Source organism: Sardina pilchardus, chromosome 20, assembly GCF_963854185.1.
Source record: "Sardina pilchardus chromosome 20, fSarPil1.1, whole genome shotgun sequence".
NCBI lineage: Eukaryota > Metazoa > Chordata > Actinopteri > Clupeiformes > Clupeidae > Sardina > Sardina pilchardus.
Window position 1 is genome coordinate 9071513 of NC_085013.1, and position 17500 is coordinate 9089012.

Sequence of the window (17500 nt, forward strand, 5' to 3'; positions counted from 1 at the left end):
TCGAAGATGTCTAGGACATTACATAGTCTGAGCTACTACAAATCGCACTCATGCGTAATGGGCAAATAGTGCGTCTTTTTTTCTTTTCTTTTTTTCAAAATAAATGAAGATATTACCGGTAGATTCCGATCCATACGCGTTGCCAACGAAGGACAGAAAGCCTACACAAAAAGAAAAAAACTTGAGTTTTACTTCTCAACGAACTCAGACTAAGGAACAGGAAGATCTAACAACCTCACAACAGAGATAGGCTCAATATTTGAAAGAAACACGGCAAAAACAACAGGTAGTCTACTGCTCATGACCGCTGGATTAAATTGCACAGACAAGCGTGATCTGTTTCAATGTAAAATGTTGGTTATAAGTAGGCTTCAGCTGTTTTTAAAGAAGATAACTCCTACCCAGCAGATGAAGAACAAGAGACCACAGCAACATGTTGAGAGCGAACTCCTAAAGAAAAAAAGTGACAATAAAAACATAACACATAATCGGCACAAATATGCTATGAAAGAAAGCATAGGTATTACCAACGTATTCGGCTTTAAAACAGCACTGAACTGACAAACAAGAACTAAGAGAGATAAATGAGAGCGATAGCGTCTGTTCCCTTTCACACTGACCGGATTTCAACATATTTGCATTCACATGGTGAACAGCAGTGGACAAAATCAGCTTGGATACCTTTTTGGAACCATTTCTCAGTTTAGACATTGATAAAAGTAGTTTGAAAGTTCATTCAATCTAGAAAATATTAATTCTACATTACATCCCTCTATCCAGTTGAGCCCCAAACCCATCAGAAACACCTGCTGCTCAGTGTGTAACCTGATCCCTCCCCTCAGCTCTGCTGTGGAACAGCATCAGCGTGCATGGGAAGAGTGCAGCTGGATGAGAGTGAACAAAACAGACTAGAAACAGTCTCCCCACCTAAAAAATACCCAGCTTACAGATAGTAGATGAGACACAACTTCTCCTGGGACTCCCTTAGAGTTCGCACACACTGAGGAGAGGGTTGTTTTTGGTCCTCCTGTAGTTCTTTTTTCGTTGACTTTAAAAAAAAAGAAAAGTTAGGAGGGAGATCAGACTGATATTCCTTTTGGTCCTGGTGTTCCTGGGATGAGTGGGCTGGAGGGAAGCGTGTCCGTCCCTTTAAATAACGACCCCACACACATCCCACTGAGTCTCCGTGACAACGTCAGCAGAGGCGGGCCCCACTGGCCCGCCGGGCTGTGAGGATGTCCAGACGCTGAGGAGTTTCAAAAGTGAGTGAAGAGCCTGTGATTCAACAGGTCAGCCATACCTCCGCGCGCACAGCTGACAGGAGATATTAGCAGATATCAAGAGACAAATTTGTACACGAGCACTGTGTGTCTAATAGGTTTATTTTGCTGGGGGGGGGGGGGGGGGGGTGGGGGGGATTTCTGAGGCAAGAGGTATTTTGGCCCCAAGTGAAGATTGGATAAGGTAGAGGAGGAATCAAAAACAACACTCAAATTAAGTCTGTGATCAAACTCTACCATGAAATAACAAATGAGCGATAATAGGCCAATAGAAGCGATCTGCTTTGATAGGGCCGTTCAGATCTCCGTGTCTAATGTCTGTTAACTCCCATTTCTTCACCCTCCATTACTTCAGCCCCCCACCCCCACCCCCCACTCCTCCATTAATCAGCAGTTGCTAAGATGACAAAGCAAATCCATCCTCTCCTTCAAATAACAACGCCGGCTCGAACGCTAGGCCCCGGAGAGCCCCACTTGCATAACGGGCCCTTTTGCGCGAGGGGGGATCCAATCCCAGATCAAATGAGCTTCATCAGATGGCGGAGCCGGTCCAGGAGCCCCGGTTTGGGGGCGCCTTCAGCCGAGGCCCTTCTGCGTATATTGACTCGGCTCTTTGGCGTCCTGCGAGCGACACAGGCACTGTTTACAGTGGCAGCCGCTGACCAGGGGCTTCTGTATGCTGATTAAGTTGCGGAGGAAGTTGCTGTTGGCGAGCACCAACCTGCCCATCCTCCCGCCCGCCCGCCCGCCACCGAAGGGGCCTTTTCAAGTGCACACACACCCCGTCGGTCGCGGGCAGAGCCACCGACACCCGAGAGGAATGTTTTGGTCCTTCTAGAACAGCCTTCTCATTGTAGTGATTTTGGGCACACGGCTAATTGATCATTATTTTTTTGGGTTGGAGAAACCATCCTGGACCCGGACACTTGGTCCTCCGAAAAAGAAAATAACACTAATAACAATAATCAGACTCAGAGATAGACCAATACAACACCCATTGTCCTGCTCGGTGTGTGTTATGTGTGTGTCTTGGCCCACGCTTGGTTGCTTTGATCACAACCAATACCCCCCCTAACCCACCCTACCCCACACCACATCTTTGCATGGGGGATGGGGCTTCTATCCTGGAGCTATCTCTCATTGTAACAACATTAATAAGGATAATAATAACAGAGCTCCTGCTGGCTCCTGCCAGACCCTAGTCGGGAAGAAGAAGGGGGAGAGCTCTCTCTCTCTCTCTCTCTTTTTTCTCTCTCACTCTCTCTCTCTCTCTCTCACTCACTCTCATTCTTTTTTGTGAGAAGACGAAGAGGAGGAGGTTCAATTTCTCAAGAAGGCAGGTGATCATCACAAGGGGAAGCTGGCAGTAATCTGTGGACCATGGAAGGTGTGAGTGTGTGTGCGTACGTGTGTGTGGTGGAGGATGAAGAGGAAGGTGAGTTGAGTGGAAGTGACACACTCCTCTCTGTGCCGGCCAAACACACCCCCGGTTCCCCCTCACGTTTCTCCCCATGTGAGTAGGGCTTGGAGGCCCAGTGTGTGTCTCAGGAAGCAAGCAAGAGGCCATGCTTTAGAACTATACACACACACGCACACACACACACACACACACACACACACACACACACACACACACGTGCACGCATGCACAAACGCATGTACGCACACACAGACACACACACAGAGACACACACTCACACACACACACACACACACACAAACACACACACACACACACACACCCGCACAAACACATGTGCACACAGAAAGACAGAGACAGACAGGCACACACACACACACACACACACACTTTCTTGCTAACTCTCTCTCTCACACACGCACACACGCACACACACACACACACACACACACACAGGGAGACAATAGAATTCAGAGCACACTTCAACAATAATTCCATCTTCAACAAGGCTCCATCACACTGGTGGTTCATGGTGACACAGAGCACCACTTCCACAGCAAGGGAGAGAACCTTCAATCTGTGAATGTGAACCTATGGCTACTCAATATGACATGCCAGCACCTGCCATAGTCATATGAAATCCTTATTCTCTCCAGTTTAGCTCTAGCCTCCATGATAACTAGCCACTCACACCTTTACCCAAAAACACCAGTCACATCTGATCAGTCAACCTGATTGACATTTTTCCTCAAACAATAATAGTCAAGACTCCTTGCTGTGCAGACAAACGACACCCTGTGCACGTTTAATTTTTTATCTAACAGTCATCTGGCCAACAGTGTGCACTTATGAATGAGTTTGTTGTGTCACGTGTGTGTGTGTGTGTGTGTGTGTGTGTGTGTGTGTGTGTGTGTGTGTGTGTGTGTGTGTGTGTGTGTGTGTGTGTGTGTGTGTGTGTGTGTGTGTGTGTGTGTGTTAGACAGGACTGCCCTAGCACAGAGGGTCAGCAGTGGGGACCTCCTGGTGGGCTATTGTCTGCTTGTCTGGACCCATTACAGCACACTGAAATTCCTGCTAACTCCGCGCTATGTCGGAGAAGTCAAAACAGGGGTGAAGTATTTTGCTGTTTGTGGATTATAACCAGGATACACGGGAGAGAAAATTGGCTTTTTACTCTAATGATTAACTTATCTCAACCCTGGACGGTTAACCCGCACTGACAGGTTCGACGACCACCACAGTCAAATGTTTTTTCCAGCTCTTTTCCCTCCTCGATGTTCAGTTTCTGGAATAGCGAAAATGCTAAACCACCTTTTAATCTTTACTAATGGCCTCACTGAAGGACACGATGATACTTCACTTTGAAACGCGGGTTTATTTTACACACCTGGCCCGGCTAGAGTCAATGTTATTGTTGAACAAAATCCCCTTACCTTATTTCCTGGATCCCCGTAGCTAGAGGATATTTTGGGAATTAGCCTAACACTGAATTCTATTATGCTGCACTGCACTTTGGGAAGCCACTGATAAAAATGCTAATACGGACACATGAATAGCTGGTTTATGTACACGTATGAATATGGTAAGCAGAAATATAAGCAGCTCAATTTTCAGTGCAGAGATGTAGGTGAATGTTCATGAAACTTTTGTTTGAGGTGGAAAGACTTTTCTCAAGCTCAGTCAACCGAGGCCAGGTCCCAGATTAGCGACTTTGGGGCAGTCTTGGTTCCCTCTCTCTCTCTCTTTCTCTCTCTGTCTCTCTCACTCCCTCTCTCATTATTTTCACAGAGAAGGACACCCAAGGACAGCTGACTCTAAGCTATGTCCCTTGTCCAAAGCTGATTCTTTTGGATTCACTTCAAGGCAATTTCAAGTTGTCATCACATACTTGGGCATACTTTTCGAGACTGTTGTCACGTAAATAAGCGTGAGAAGACTTCATCCAAACAGCTAAGAAATTCTTCGTCAAAATATAAGCTTGTGAGAACTGTCAACACTGAAGATTTATTTGGACTTGTTTGTAGCATATACATCCTGAAAAAGTTGAGAACCTTCACTAGAAAGACCTCACGCACACACACACACACACACACACATACACACAGAAAGACAAAGAGACACACACATGCATACAGTATGTGCACGTGCACACGCACACACACATATACTGTATGTGCACACACACACACACACCCAAAGGCATACGTGCATGTACACACACACACTCATGAATATACAGACACACACACATATACAGACACACAGACACACACACACACACACACACACACACACACACACACACACAAAGTGGCAGTTCATTTAAAATATGGTTGACCAGACAAACACTTGTTAAATAATTCAGATGCACTTTAATATTTTGTTTGTCTTTTTTGCTTTGAAATGGAGTTTGGTCTGTCGACTAGGGAGGGCAGAAAAGACAAACTCATACACTGTCTACTGTTTCCCTTCATATGGATACGGTGCAGGTATGGGTTTTGTGGCCACTCTGGTGATTACAGGCCTCCTAGTCACAGCTGTGTGTGTGTGTGTGTGTGTGTGTGTGTGTGTGTGTGTGTGTGTGTGTGTGTGTGTTTGTGTATTGGCCTTTTAGACTGTGAGGTACTCACTTTGCTAAAAGGGTGGTGTGGGTGCGACTGTTGGTCAAATGGGGGTTGTGGGCCTGAGTAGGCCCGCGGGCCTTAGTTTGGTGACCCATGTTGCAGAGGGACTGGGCTATTTTTTGTAGAAGCTAACCTGTGACTATGTTTTCTAAAGGTCATCCTCCAGTCACAACAGACTGTTGCCTGTCAGTGGAGGGACAAGGGAACATAGGTTAGGGTTAGGGTTCTGACTTTATTGATTACATTACAAAAATAAAAAGAATCTTCTTGCTCTCAGTCTGCGAAGTTCAAGAGAAGTGATGGATAGCCACACAGAGCCCTGGTTAAGGGCCCTTTTTATATTCGTCCAGCGGAGCCTGAACCTTGCATCATATGGCAATCAGCTATCTGTAATCCTATCTCATGTTCCTCTTTCTGGTGACATTCCTTCAAACTCTGACTTGCATACAGCATTCACTTTTTCTGCCACCTTCTACACTATTTCTTCCTCATATATTTGGGGAGTGGGGGGCAAGACAAGAGTTAGTTTATTTGCTTTGGATATAATCACTTTAGATTTATCACAATTTCAGTTGGTTTAACTTGTCACAGACTTTCCCTACATTTCAGCAGACATGAGTTGAAGCGGTACATGTAAATATATCCTGCAATCAACATACATCCCTCATCTCTTCACAGTGGGCTATGGCCCTTCTGAGTGTAAAGCACATTGGCCTACTCATAATATGGCCTAGTGAATAAGAATCATATTCATTTAAAGCATGACTACAAATGGGACAGGGGTTGTCTGATATTTAAGCATTATCGCACGAGTGGGAGGAGTGGTGTTGTTGGCCAATATCGCCACAGCTGTGGTTCGCTGTAGGTAACCACAGCCGTGGCGATATTTGGGGGGAAACACTATTAGAATGCAGCAAACCTGCTCCAGAAAACACATACCCATTGGTATGGAGCTTTTACATAAAAGACATCATCAAGTAGCTGCATTAGAAAGGAGGAAAGATTGAAGGGGGGGGGGGGGGTTACAACAAACAAATCTGTTACTGAGGTGGTGGATGGACATGATGTTATGACTCACGTTTTACACTGATTATGGATTGTACCAGTGCTGTGTAGTGCATGACAACCTTATTACACAGACCATAAGCACACTATTTAAGGTAGGTCCATAACAGGCATGAATAAGCATGAATGGGAGTTGCTCTGTAAGTGGTTATGAGGGTGGTATGTTGGTTTGGTATGATGTATTTGGTATGGGGCATTGTGTTTGATATTGTGGGATGTTATGTACTTGGTATGATTTATTTGGTATGGTTAATTGGTTTGGTATGATGTTATGTATTTGGTATGGTTTGTTTGGTATTGTGGGATGTCCAGCTGTGTGCAGCTCCAGTCCTCACAAGCGCCCAGTGTTGCTGGATCGGCGTTTGAAGCTGTGGAGAGTGGGGGGAGCACTGGGGCCCACCAGGGGCCACCGCTGGCAGTCTGTCTGGGGGTTTCCCATCTCCTCGTCCTCCCTCTCCCCCTGCCCCTCAACGGCCGCTCTTCGCTCCTCGTTCTCTCCTCCCACGCCCGCCTCCCTCTCCAGGGGCGCGCCGCCGTCACTCGAGCTGCGGCCCAACTCCACCCCGGAGTCCAGCCCGCCCTCCAAGAGGGGCTCGTCCCCGGGCAGCGGCTCCTTGAAGCGGTCCAGGTTGACCCGCACCTCGTCCGGTCTAGGGTGACCCTCCCTGCCGCCGTCGTCCTCGTCCCGCGGGAGCGGCGAGCCGGCGGGACGCAGGAGCTCCAGGGGCCGGCGCAGGCTGCGGAAGAGCTCGGCCAGCTCGGTGCGGAACTTGGCGCTGAAGCCCATGTAGATGAAGGGGTTGTAGAAGCTGGCCGACTTGGCGAAGAGGCTGGCCAGCAGGCCGGTGAGCGGCGGCACGTGGTAGCCCAGCGCCGACCACATGGAGATGACGGCGTACGGCGACCACGCCAGCAGAAAGGCCGCGCACAGCAGCAGAGACACCTGCAGAGAGGATAGAGGGAGAGAGAGTGAAAGAGAGAGAGAGAGAGAGGGAGAGAAAAGGAGAGAAAGGTTAGACTGCTAACAAGGGAGGAGGGAGAGACCGGATGAGAGGAGGAGGGAGGAGAGAGAAAAGTAGCAGGAAAGACACCTGCGGAGAAGCACAGGGAGATGCACTCATGGAGATGGGAGGATACAGAGAGTGGGAGGAAGAGGAGAGAATAAAAGACCCGTGGAGAAGACAGGAAAGAGGGAGACTAGGGCGGAGAGGAAACTCAGGATAATGGACTCTCCAGCTTAGGACAGTTACAGTATGTGGATGGGGTCATTTCCCCCTCATCATCAAGAAGTTCTGTAGTGTTAATACTGGTTGTGTGTTAATCAAAAATGCTAATCATGGTTGTGTATTAATCAAAAATATCAATCATAGTTGTAAGTTAATCAAAAGTGTTAATCCTGGTTGTGTGGCTATACAGGGCTCTGTTTGCGTAACAGTCCCATTACGCTGATGTGAACACTTATTAATTACATGTAGAAAGCAGGTTAGAACCCTTAAACTAGAGGGGAAAAGACAGTTAGAGAAACTTAAAAATGAATAATTTTACAAGAACTTTTCACTGGTGAGTAGAAACTATGAGGTGTAAACCTGCCATACATTTCACAAAAAAGAAACCTACGAAGAACGCTTATTCAGACAGTTCTATGAGCAATCTTGCTGCACATCTTAGGTGCTATCCTCCTCTGACAGAGGTGATGAGATACCTGTGTTATGCCTCTCTCGATCTTCCTCTGCCTCTCGCTGACCTTCCCCAGGCTTTTCCTGTGGCTGGCGTTGACCATGCGCATGATGGACACGTAGGTGAACACGATGACGGTGATGGGCAGGAAGAAGTTGAAGACGAAGATGAGGATGACGTAGAGCCGGTAGCAGAGGGAGAACCTGGCCTGCGCCCAGTCGATCTCACACGTGCCGTACCTGCGGGCTGCAGAGTGAAGAGGAGAGACCACGCCTCTTTCATTTTTATGTAAGAGATAAATGCTGTTGTGTCTTTCTTTGAAAACATTAGCAGTATAAACTGATACACCTGCACTGGAATGATCCAACTGAATGACAGAATGATCAAACCAAAGATGGAAAGTTGCCAGCTAACTGAAGCTATACAGGGACCTACTGTAACAGATGACAAGAGAACCTCTTCTGTAAAGTATGGGAAGTGGAAAGAGGTAGGAAGAGCTGGCCTTGGGCCATCAGGAGACAGAGATGTAGATGCCGTTGGTTCATAGGCTCCTTTACCTTTGTAGCTCCCCCATCCAAACAGTGGAGCTCCAGACCAGAAAAGGGAGGAGAGCCAGATGACACCAATCGTGATGAAGATGTTTAACCTGGTGATGTGATGGGCTGCAGCCGGAGAGAAACTGGATTAGGCAGAGGTCTCAAAATTCATAAGTATTATCTCTAAAGTAGGCTGGGTGAACCCTGCCTGACCTGCCGGCGAATTTGGATATCGCCCGACAGCTCAGGCTGGAAACCTGCACATCTAACCTGCTTCCTGTCCACAAATTTTAGGTCCAATCAGAAACTAGCTTATATCCAAAAGACGCACCGAATCATTGGTCTGATTGGTTGAAAGACTATCCAAGTGTACGGGGTCATTTGAACTATGCCCATTGATCATGCCTCTTGTGCAGTAGGAATAAAGCGCACACTCCCCAGACTAATGTTCTTAAAAGATTGAGTTTAGTATGGTGATAGCCAGACTATCCTTAAAGTGTAACTCTGCTGAAAATCCAGTAGACCCCCTTCTCTGCATGAAAACACATCAAATAGGCCGCGTGGAGACAGTATTATTAGTTGATCAACCACGACAGAGCTTGCACCTGGTATACGCTATAGCCCAAAATAGCACACAGTGGATTAGTTAAGATTAGCTGAACGCTAAAAATGCTATTTGGAAAGTGTTTGGCTCACGGCCCTTAGCTAATCCACTGTGCAATTTTGGACTATAGCGTATACTGGTATATACATATACACTTTAATGTCCCAGGTCAGTACAGTGCACCAAAGCTCTAGGTCTACCATCTGTGACAAAGCAATGGTAAACCGCAGGTTTCGTGGGTTTCACTAGTTTGCTTTAAGACACTTGACTCAGTTAAGAATCGACATACTGCCTTTGTTTGAACTGTGTTTTTTTTTACTTTTTGTTTGATTGACATAAGCATTTCACACATCATCACAAGCACATCTGCTCTCTCTTGTGACCCCCCCTGAGACAATCGTCCAGTGGTCAGCTGTCCGCCTGGGACAGAGAGAGGGAGCATCCTCAGGTCACTGACCCCATTTGGCCTCACTCATGCACCTGCACGCGGGCTTACGGACCACACAGGGAAGAGAAGGGATTTCTTGGCATAGGGAGTGGGAGGCTGGCATGCATACCGTGGTGAGGCTGGCATCCTTTGATGTAGCGAACGACACTGATGGCTGTCAGCGTGTTGATGCTGATGAGGCCGAAGAGCAGGATTAGGAAGCCATCCACCTGGCACACGGGGGGCACACACAAACGAGCCCTGAAATCAAGATATCTCTCTCTCTCTCTCTCTGCCAGTGTGCCCGTAAGCTGAGGATGGGGCGGCAGTGCTGGCGACATCACCTCGCTCTGCCCTGCTACTCTGTGCCAGCCTGGCCAGGTAGATTAGAGGATAAGGAGGAATGGGCTGCATCTCTGGTGCAATGACAAAACCCCTACCCATCTGCTCCCTGTCTGATCTAGCACATGTAATTGGGATTCTAGTGTACGGGAGGTAAGATTAGGTAGGAAACGCAAACAATGCCTTGGAGTTCATAATCTCTAGTCAGTAGTTCTATTCTCCCGGTTTCTAGAGTTAGGTTTTGGGATTTTGGATGGTGTTTGGAAGGAGAATGGGGCATATGTCTGCAACATCTTGAGCCATTGTCCAAGAGTCAGTACAGTGTAAACTTCACATTTTCTAAAGCGTCTTATATTCATAGTCTCAGAATAATATTTGGACATTTCAGTCCATGGACAACTTCAAAGTGCTTCTATTTAAGACTCAGCACTGAGGATACTGAGGAGAATCGCATATCAAACTAAATATCCTTCGGCTAATAGCTTTACCTGGCAGGTCCAGAAGGTTTGGAAGAGATACCCATCATCCCTGAAGACGTTGAAAACCTCTAGGATGCCACGGGAGTATCCAAACATAGCAATCCCAGTATCAGATAAGGCCAGGTTGAGGGTGAGAAAGTCCTGGGCTTGCAGTGTGTGCAGCCGCCTGGTCAACAGTAAAATCACCACCCCATTGCCAAGCCAAGACAGCCACCCTAAAAAAAAGCAAAATAATCACTCACATCGGTCAAGGAGGTTTATGTCAAAAGACATTCCTGTTTTTCTCGCTTGTCCTTTCTCTGAAGTTCACCATCAACAGGGATTGTTTCTTCAGGAGCTTTGAAGTAAAGCTTCAAAGAGTAGGTAAGGCTTCTCTCAAGCCTCCTCACTCCTATGGGCATTCTGTACTATGGGTGAAGCACTATGAAATTTTGCAAACATACCATACATACCTGCGCATCCAAAAACAGACCCTATCTATCCTAAAGTCGTCTATACGTCTGCCCTAAAGTCTATATGTCTCAAACGTCAATTTGGTCTCCATCCAAGGAATAAGAAACTCTCTCTCTCTCTCTCACACACACACACACACACACACACACACACACAGCAGATGAATTGATAAGTCAGGCCATTACCCAGTACGAGTAGATAGACTCCTATGGCCGTTTCCCCCTCGTCTGACACACGGTACACCGACAGGTTTGCCCTCAGGTTGTCTTGGAGATCCATCGTCATGACGGCTCTCGAGTTTTTGAGCAAGCGTTTGTGCTTCTTTGAGAAGAACTGCTATTAGGATGCACTCATTTCAGACAGTTGGTCCCTGTACGTCCAGCACAGGTCAAGTGTTCAAACCCAACTAGACACAACAGACGAGGTAGACTAGAAATCTGTCTGTCACTTTGGATTGCTTAGCAGCAGCAGGTGCTGCTGGAGGTGTGTGTGTGTGTGTGTGTGTGTGTGGAGGAGGGGGGGGAAGTGTCGCTACTGGCCTTAATCTATCCCATAAGGTAAAGCCGTCTGGAGCGGCCATACAGATGCGATGGCAGCGCTACATTAATCCCCTAATCCTGTCAAGGCATGAGGCCGTCAGACGGCCAGGTCTTTGAGTCGGCCAATTGGGAGGAGAAAGCACAAGTGAGCCACTTACCCCTCTCTCACCCCGTCTCCTGACAGCCCCTTCTCAGGCCTCTCACGCCGATTACAATCTCCGTTTGTACCGATTGGGAAAACAAATCTTAAAGTTCAGAAATGGTATTTGCTTGTCGTTGATAGTAAATCCAGACAATATACTCACTAACCCATTACATCTTACAAACTGTCTTTCAAACCCTAAACCCTCATATCCACAACACTACGCTCAGCTAAAAAATATACACTTACTGTGCTTAAGAGCTTAACCATATTTCATAGGCCTATTCAAATGGGGGCCATATGTGGCCTAGAAGCAAACCACTGAGTGACCCAGCCAATAGTCCCGGCAGAAACACAGAGAAAAACAGAATAAAACATTCACACTCTTTTTTATGTAATGTGTGAATCAGATGTGACCAAATTCAAAAGGAAAACAATGACAAAATATTATGGGCTTTTTTAATGCGTTGTTTTCAAAATGTGTCATTACCTGCTGCTTACGAGCCACTGAAAATATCTGGCCCAGCAAAAGGTCTCGTCCAACTGCGTTTGGAATCGAATAGCCCTCTCGTAGGGCTCCGACAACTCAAACCAGAAACTACCGCTTACTGAGATCTCGACTGGACTGGATGTAGAGAGGATATTTCATTTTTATTTCATAAAGCATCTTTTATCTAAAGGAACTTCTACTTCACCTTGCTGTAGTCAATCTGTAAGGTATCTCAAAGGTGATGCTTGGTCATGACTCATGAGTGATCAGATTAAGACATAATTAATCCATCTATACAATGGGCTGAGATCTTTTTCTGGGGTCTTTGCAAAATGATGACAGACACAGTGGTTCTATCTTTGCATTTAAGTGTTAATCTTTATTTGTTGTGAGAGTTTAGCATCTGAGTAAGACAAACATTATTACAGTATGGTAAACATTATAAAATACATGGAATATGAGCGAGAGGTGAGCGAGAGATCTGAAGAGCTGATCACCGAGGCAGAGAGAGAGAGAGAGAGAGAGAGAGAGAGAGAGAGAGAGAGAGAAAGAGAGAGAGATCCTGATTGGACTGGATGTAGAGAGGACAAGGAGCCGGAGAGAGGAGGGTCTTCTGATCACAGTTTTCTATCATTTCTGTCCGAGCTGGGAGAGCTGGGGAGGCAAGAAAGACCGGTCAAGAAAACACTCTCTCTCCCCTACTCTCTCTCTGTTAGAGACAATAAACCCAGATTGGGCATTATTTGTGGAATTTATAATGGCTATTCTCTGATTAAGATGGTTCATGTATTATCCATTCTCAACACCAGATCACGGCATCCGAAGTGATCTCTTAGCTCAGAAGCTCGACTTTGAGCATGAACACTTTATTCCCTCTTTGTTGGGATTCAAAGTAAGGATGTCCCGTGTTCAGTTTTACTCTAGAGACTCTGTGTCCCCGTTAGCAGCTACTAGACATCTGGAGGGAATGGCAATAACAACGTCCTACAACAATAAGCCAGCCTGAGAACTCGGACACAAATCCATGTGTGCTCGCGCACACACACACACACACACACACACACACACACACACACACACACACACACACACACACACACACACACACACACACACACATGCATACACACACACACACCCAGTGGGATTCCTAAACCAATTGTGTGAATTAAGATCAGTTGAGGTAGCCGTACCTGTTTGAGGAATTGCCCGGCGTTGAAGAGCTCACTGCAGCCATAGAAGATTCGCTTGCCCTGTCTTGCCTACAGACACACACACAAACACACACACGCGTCAGCCACTTGACTGCATGCCAGCTCCTCCAGCCTATTGCAGTATGAACATGTATTTAGGTCTCAGGGACTGGACCACCGGCAGGGACTTACCTTTGTGTAGTCAACAAGGTTTTGATACTCAATGTAATTGCCACCGCCAACCACAAAGACAATAGCCTGGAACGACAACGTGACATTTGATTGGCATGATGGAGGGAGAGACATTCCAATGTACCCAAATGATGATCACAATATCCGATCATAAAACGCTTATTTATGCACAACAAAGCATTTGAGGGACATTCTATCAACTATCAACTACAAACAAACTATCAACTACAACCATATTGCTGATTCTTTTTTTACATTTATCCAAGTCTTCTGTTTCGTAACATTAATTGCATTAATTAATTAAGCCTTCCCAGCACATTGTAAAAGAGAGATTAAACGATAAATATCAAACACAGAAATGAATTAACAGACTAAATAATTAATTAATGTGGAACGTGACACGTTGCAGTATTTTCAAGAACACCACCTAATTAAACATAATTAAAATCTTCACAGGTTCTTACGCAATATGCACCAAGCAATCATATCCAAGCCGGACGGTTCTAATCCATATTATCTCAATGCAATCAAGCTCTTGGCTCTGTTTCTGCTCTGATGGACAGGACTAATCTCCGCAGGTGTGACCTGGGGTGGGGTGGGGTGGGGGGACTGGGGGGACGTTTGATGTCCCTCTAACGCTCATGCTAGCCGGTCACGGCCACCAGGAAACCTAATCCAGATTAAACACATACACACCCAAGGGCCATCGCCATGGGAACTTGGCTTAGTGGCTTGAGAGGGTTCCCACATCAACACTCTCTGTCTGTCTGTCTGTCTGTCTGTCTCACACACCCATACATCCACAAACACAACCCCCCCAACACACACACACACATATCTCAAGTTAACTCACCTCCTGAAATGGGTTCTTGCTTCTTGGAATGGAACTGTGTGTGACAAGGGACATCAAAGGAAGAGAGACAGAAGAAGCAGAAACAGGAAGACAAATGTTCAGTCAAGATACTGAGGATGCGCTTGTGCCTTGGACACAGTGAATACGGCACAGCGCAGTACACTTCATCATGTGTTGTGTAATTGGTCATGTAATTGACATACAGGTGCGTCTCAAAAGATTTGGATATTAATGAAAAATCCATTGCCCTGCCAAGACAGAGATTAAAAACTCAGGAAACTACTGCTGGTGTTTTGACTAAATTAGCTGATTAGAGCTCATCTCAGGTTGACATTTCTGAATCAAATTCTTTATTGATATATTTTGAGATTCTCGATTTTTGATTTCCATGAGCTGTAGACCATAATCATCAAGATTAGAATAATTAATTAATATATTAATTCATCAATTACTAATTGAAATAAAAGGCTTGGATTTGAGATGCATCTGTACCGGCACAGTATGTAAGCTGCTTTGGATGAAAGCGTCTGCTAAATGAATACATAAAGGTAACGTAATGTGTGAATGTGAAGTTATGGGTGGTCCATCCATAACTGTGTGTGTGTGTGTGTGTGTGTGCGCATCTCCAGCTCCTACCTCTCGCTGCCTCTCAGCATCTTAGGGTCGAAGTATCGGTAGTCGTCCGTCTCCTGTGAAGCACAAGAGGTGGGAGAGGTGAGGAGTCTGGTCTGCTGTGCGTCTGAGCAGAGACGACTGACCCAGACTCCACCCAGACTCCATGCGCTTCCACAGCGCTCCATCCCATCTGTCCTGCACCACTTCATCTGTCTGCATTAAAACGGCCGGCTCCTGGTCCCAACCCTCCCTGCATCCCTCTCTCTCTCTCTCCATCACAGGCCCAAGACTTCAACACACATGGACTTACTTCGGCCTTCATGGTGCATGTGTGTGTGTGTGTGTGTGTGTGTGTGTGTGTGTGTGTGTGTCCATAGATGTCAATGAGTATAGAGTAGACAGGTGATGAAACACACACGCACACCTCAGTTCTCAAGGGCCCTTTCCTGCATTTGGAGCTCCGTTCCTCCATTCTGGGCCAGTCGGAGCAGACGTGGTTCATGGGGTGAGGAGGCCTGACGTGGGGGTGGAGATGGGTGGGGACGGGTGGGGATGGGTGGGGGAGGACATCTGAAGTATGAAGCAGGGGTTTGACCCACAGGCTTAATCATCGTCTGTCCTCCCTCCTTACCTATTTATCAGAACTCATTCAAAACCCTCCACCCCATCTCTCTCTCTCTCTCCCTGTCTATCTCTCTCTCTCTATCCCTCCTCTCTATCCATCTCTCTCTCTCTCTCCCTGTCTATCTCTCTCTCGCTATCCCTCTCTCTCTATCTCTCTCTCTCTATCCCTCTCTCTCTATCCCTCTCTCTCGTGGGCTGAGCGCACATACTTCAGCGGCAGCTCGCTGAAAGAGGAGCTCCCGCTGCACTCCACCGGTCCAGGGGAGAGAGAGGGAGAGAGCGCAGGATGCCCAGAATATTTGTGCTATCGCCTTTCAGCTTTCGGCCCGCTATGAAGCCTTCAAGGCCCCGGCCCCGCGCAACGGTGCCGCGCTTCAGTGAGGAGAGAAGATGAGGAGAGAAGGGTGGAGAGAGAAAGAACACAAGGAGAGAGAGGGAGAGAGAGAGAGAGACGGAGAAAGAGAGAGAGAGAGAGAGAGAAAGCTGGGAGAGAAGAGTTGGGGAAGAGCAGAAATTGTTCTCCCACACAAAAAAGCTAGATGGATGACACCTGAGATGGAGAGTTGTGGGTATGGAGTGTATGTGTGTATGTGTGTGTGTGTGTGTGTGTGTCTGCTGAATCTGGCCTGAGCTAAACCGGCCCGCCTAACAACAGCGGCATTGTGCGTCCCACTGTAACTCCAGTAGCTGAGAAAATGATAATATTGTTTATGTCCAATTCAGCTTTCGGCGGCTGTGGGAGGCGAGGAGAAGAGGCTTCGCTTTCAGCCAGAGAAACCAGACCCTGCGTCCGCTTCACAGACGCTCAGACACAGAGCGGGCAAAGCAAGAGGGACGGACAGAACAAACAGAAAGAACGAAGCAGAGAGGGTGAGATAGAGGGACAATAAAAGAGGGGAAAAAAGAAAAGAAACACCCTCCGAGCTGTTATTCACTCTGCGGTGTCCAGTTATGCTAATGCTGTAGAATAGGAGAGACTGCGGGCTGGAGCGCTGGCAGCTTCTGGAAAGGCAGCGCTCGACGCTCGTCCCATACCGCCCTGCGCTGACCCGAGCTGATCTGCATACGAGGGGTCAAGGGGTCAGGACGAGAGGGCCCAGAGAAACCCGCTCAGGCCGTCCAGAATAAGCATCATCGCTCCTGCCGGTGCAGGAGGGGGTGTGGAGTGGAGCGGAGGACTCCCGTTGACCAGAAGGGTCCAGCTGCTCTGGCCCCCAGTCGCTCCTCTCGTCTCCTTTACTCTCCGCTTTCAGCTCCGCAGCCTCGTACAGTTTACCCAGGTGGGTCCCACTGAGAACCCCCCCCAAACACAAACACACACACACGCACGCACGCACACACACACACAGGGCCCCCAGAAAAGTAACACAATCAGTCAGTCATAAAGACATACTTCAAACGTATGTAAAGCAGCCACGTGCACAGCAGGGCAACATACATGACTGACGTGTGCTCACTGGATACCACAGAGAGAGTTTTGCTTATAGCACTGTGGTAGTTTAGTTTTGGTTAATACCGAGGGAAAAAAACACCACCAATGTCAGTTTATTAGTTCTGCCGTTTTTGGCACACTGATCCCAGTAGAAATTTGCTCACTGTGTTACTATGACACTGCCGTCACCATGACAACTAAAAAGTCCCTTCTATTTTCTTCAGCAGCGAGGGAGCAATGAGTTACAGAACAAGCAGAACTTGTCCAGAAGGGGGACGGGAATAATGAAATGACTTATCCATAAAATCTCTTTCAGAGAAGTAACAAAGAGGTCTGGGCAGGAGTTCAGGTCTCATGTCCTTCAAACAGGCGCACATGAAAACACACAGACACACACACACACACACACACACACACACACACCTGAACGAGCTCAGGGCAGGTCTGCTGGAGAGTTTGCACCTTCTCCCAGCCTGATGAAGCCTGATATGGGCTAGCAGGAAGGCCAGGCAT

General features: G+C 47.1%; 3 protein-coding genes across 3 annotated transcripts in view; all 3 read right to left on the reverse strand.

Moving 5' to 3' along the window:
• Nucleotides 1-1088, reverse strand: part of coch (coagulation factor C homolog, cochlin (Limulus polyphemus)) — a 7051-nt gene extending 5963 nt beyond the window's left edge. The window contains exons 1-3 of the mRNA XM_062522325.1: nucleotides 948-1088; nucleotides 402-450; nucleotides 117-161 (exon numbers count right to left, since the gene is read on the reverse strand). Of these exons, the coding sequence (XP_062378309.1) occupies nucleotides 117-161; nucleotides 402-435 (79 nt within the window). The 5' untranslated portion in view covers nucleotides 436-450; nucleotides 948-1088. The remainder of the gene's footprint in view (nucleotides 1-116; nucleotides 162-401; nucleotides 451-947) is intronic.
• Nucleotides 1089-6720: 5632 nt separating this feature from the next.
• Nucleotides 6721-11192, reverse strand: opn6b (opsin 6, group member b). Its single transcript, XM_062523461.1, has 6 exons — nucleotides 11093-11192; nucleotides 10464-10669; nucleotides 9764-9863; nucleotides 8624-8728; nucleotides 8092-8312; nucleotides 6721-7332 (listed from the first exon to the last, which is right to left on the reverse strand). Exons 1-6 carry the CDS (start codon nucleotides 11190-11192, stop codon nucleotides 6721-6723), a joined length of 1344 nt encoding a protein of 447 aa, XP_062379445.1.
• Nucleotides 11193-12438: 1246 nt separating this feature from the next.
• scfd1 (sec1 family domain containing 1) overlaps nucleotides 12439-17500 on the reverse strand; it is a 24044-nt gene continuing 18982 nt past the window's right edge. The window contains exons 21-25 of the mRNA XM_062522324.1: nucleotides 14953-15005; nucleotides 14317-14350; nucleotides 13464-13529; nucleotides 13272-13340; nucleotides 12439-12732 (exon numbers count right to left, since the gene is read on the reverse strand). Of these exons, the coding sequence (XP_062378308.1) occupies nucleotides 12709-12732; nucleotides 13272-13340; nucleotides 13464-13529; nucleotides 14317-14350; nucleotides 14953-15005 (246 nt within the window). The 3' untranslated portion in view covers nucleotides 12439-12708. The remainder of the gene's footprint in view (nucleotides 12733-13271; nucleotides 13341-13463; nucleotides 13530-14316; nucleotides 14351-14952; nucleotides 15006-17500) is intronic.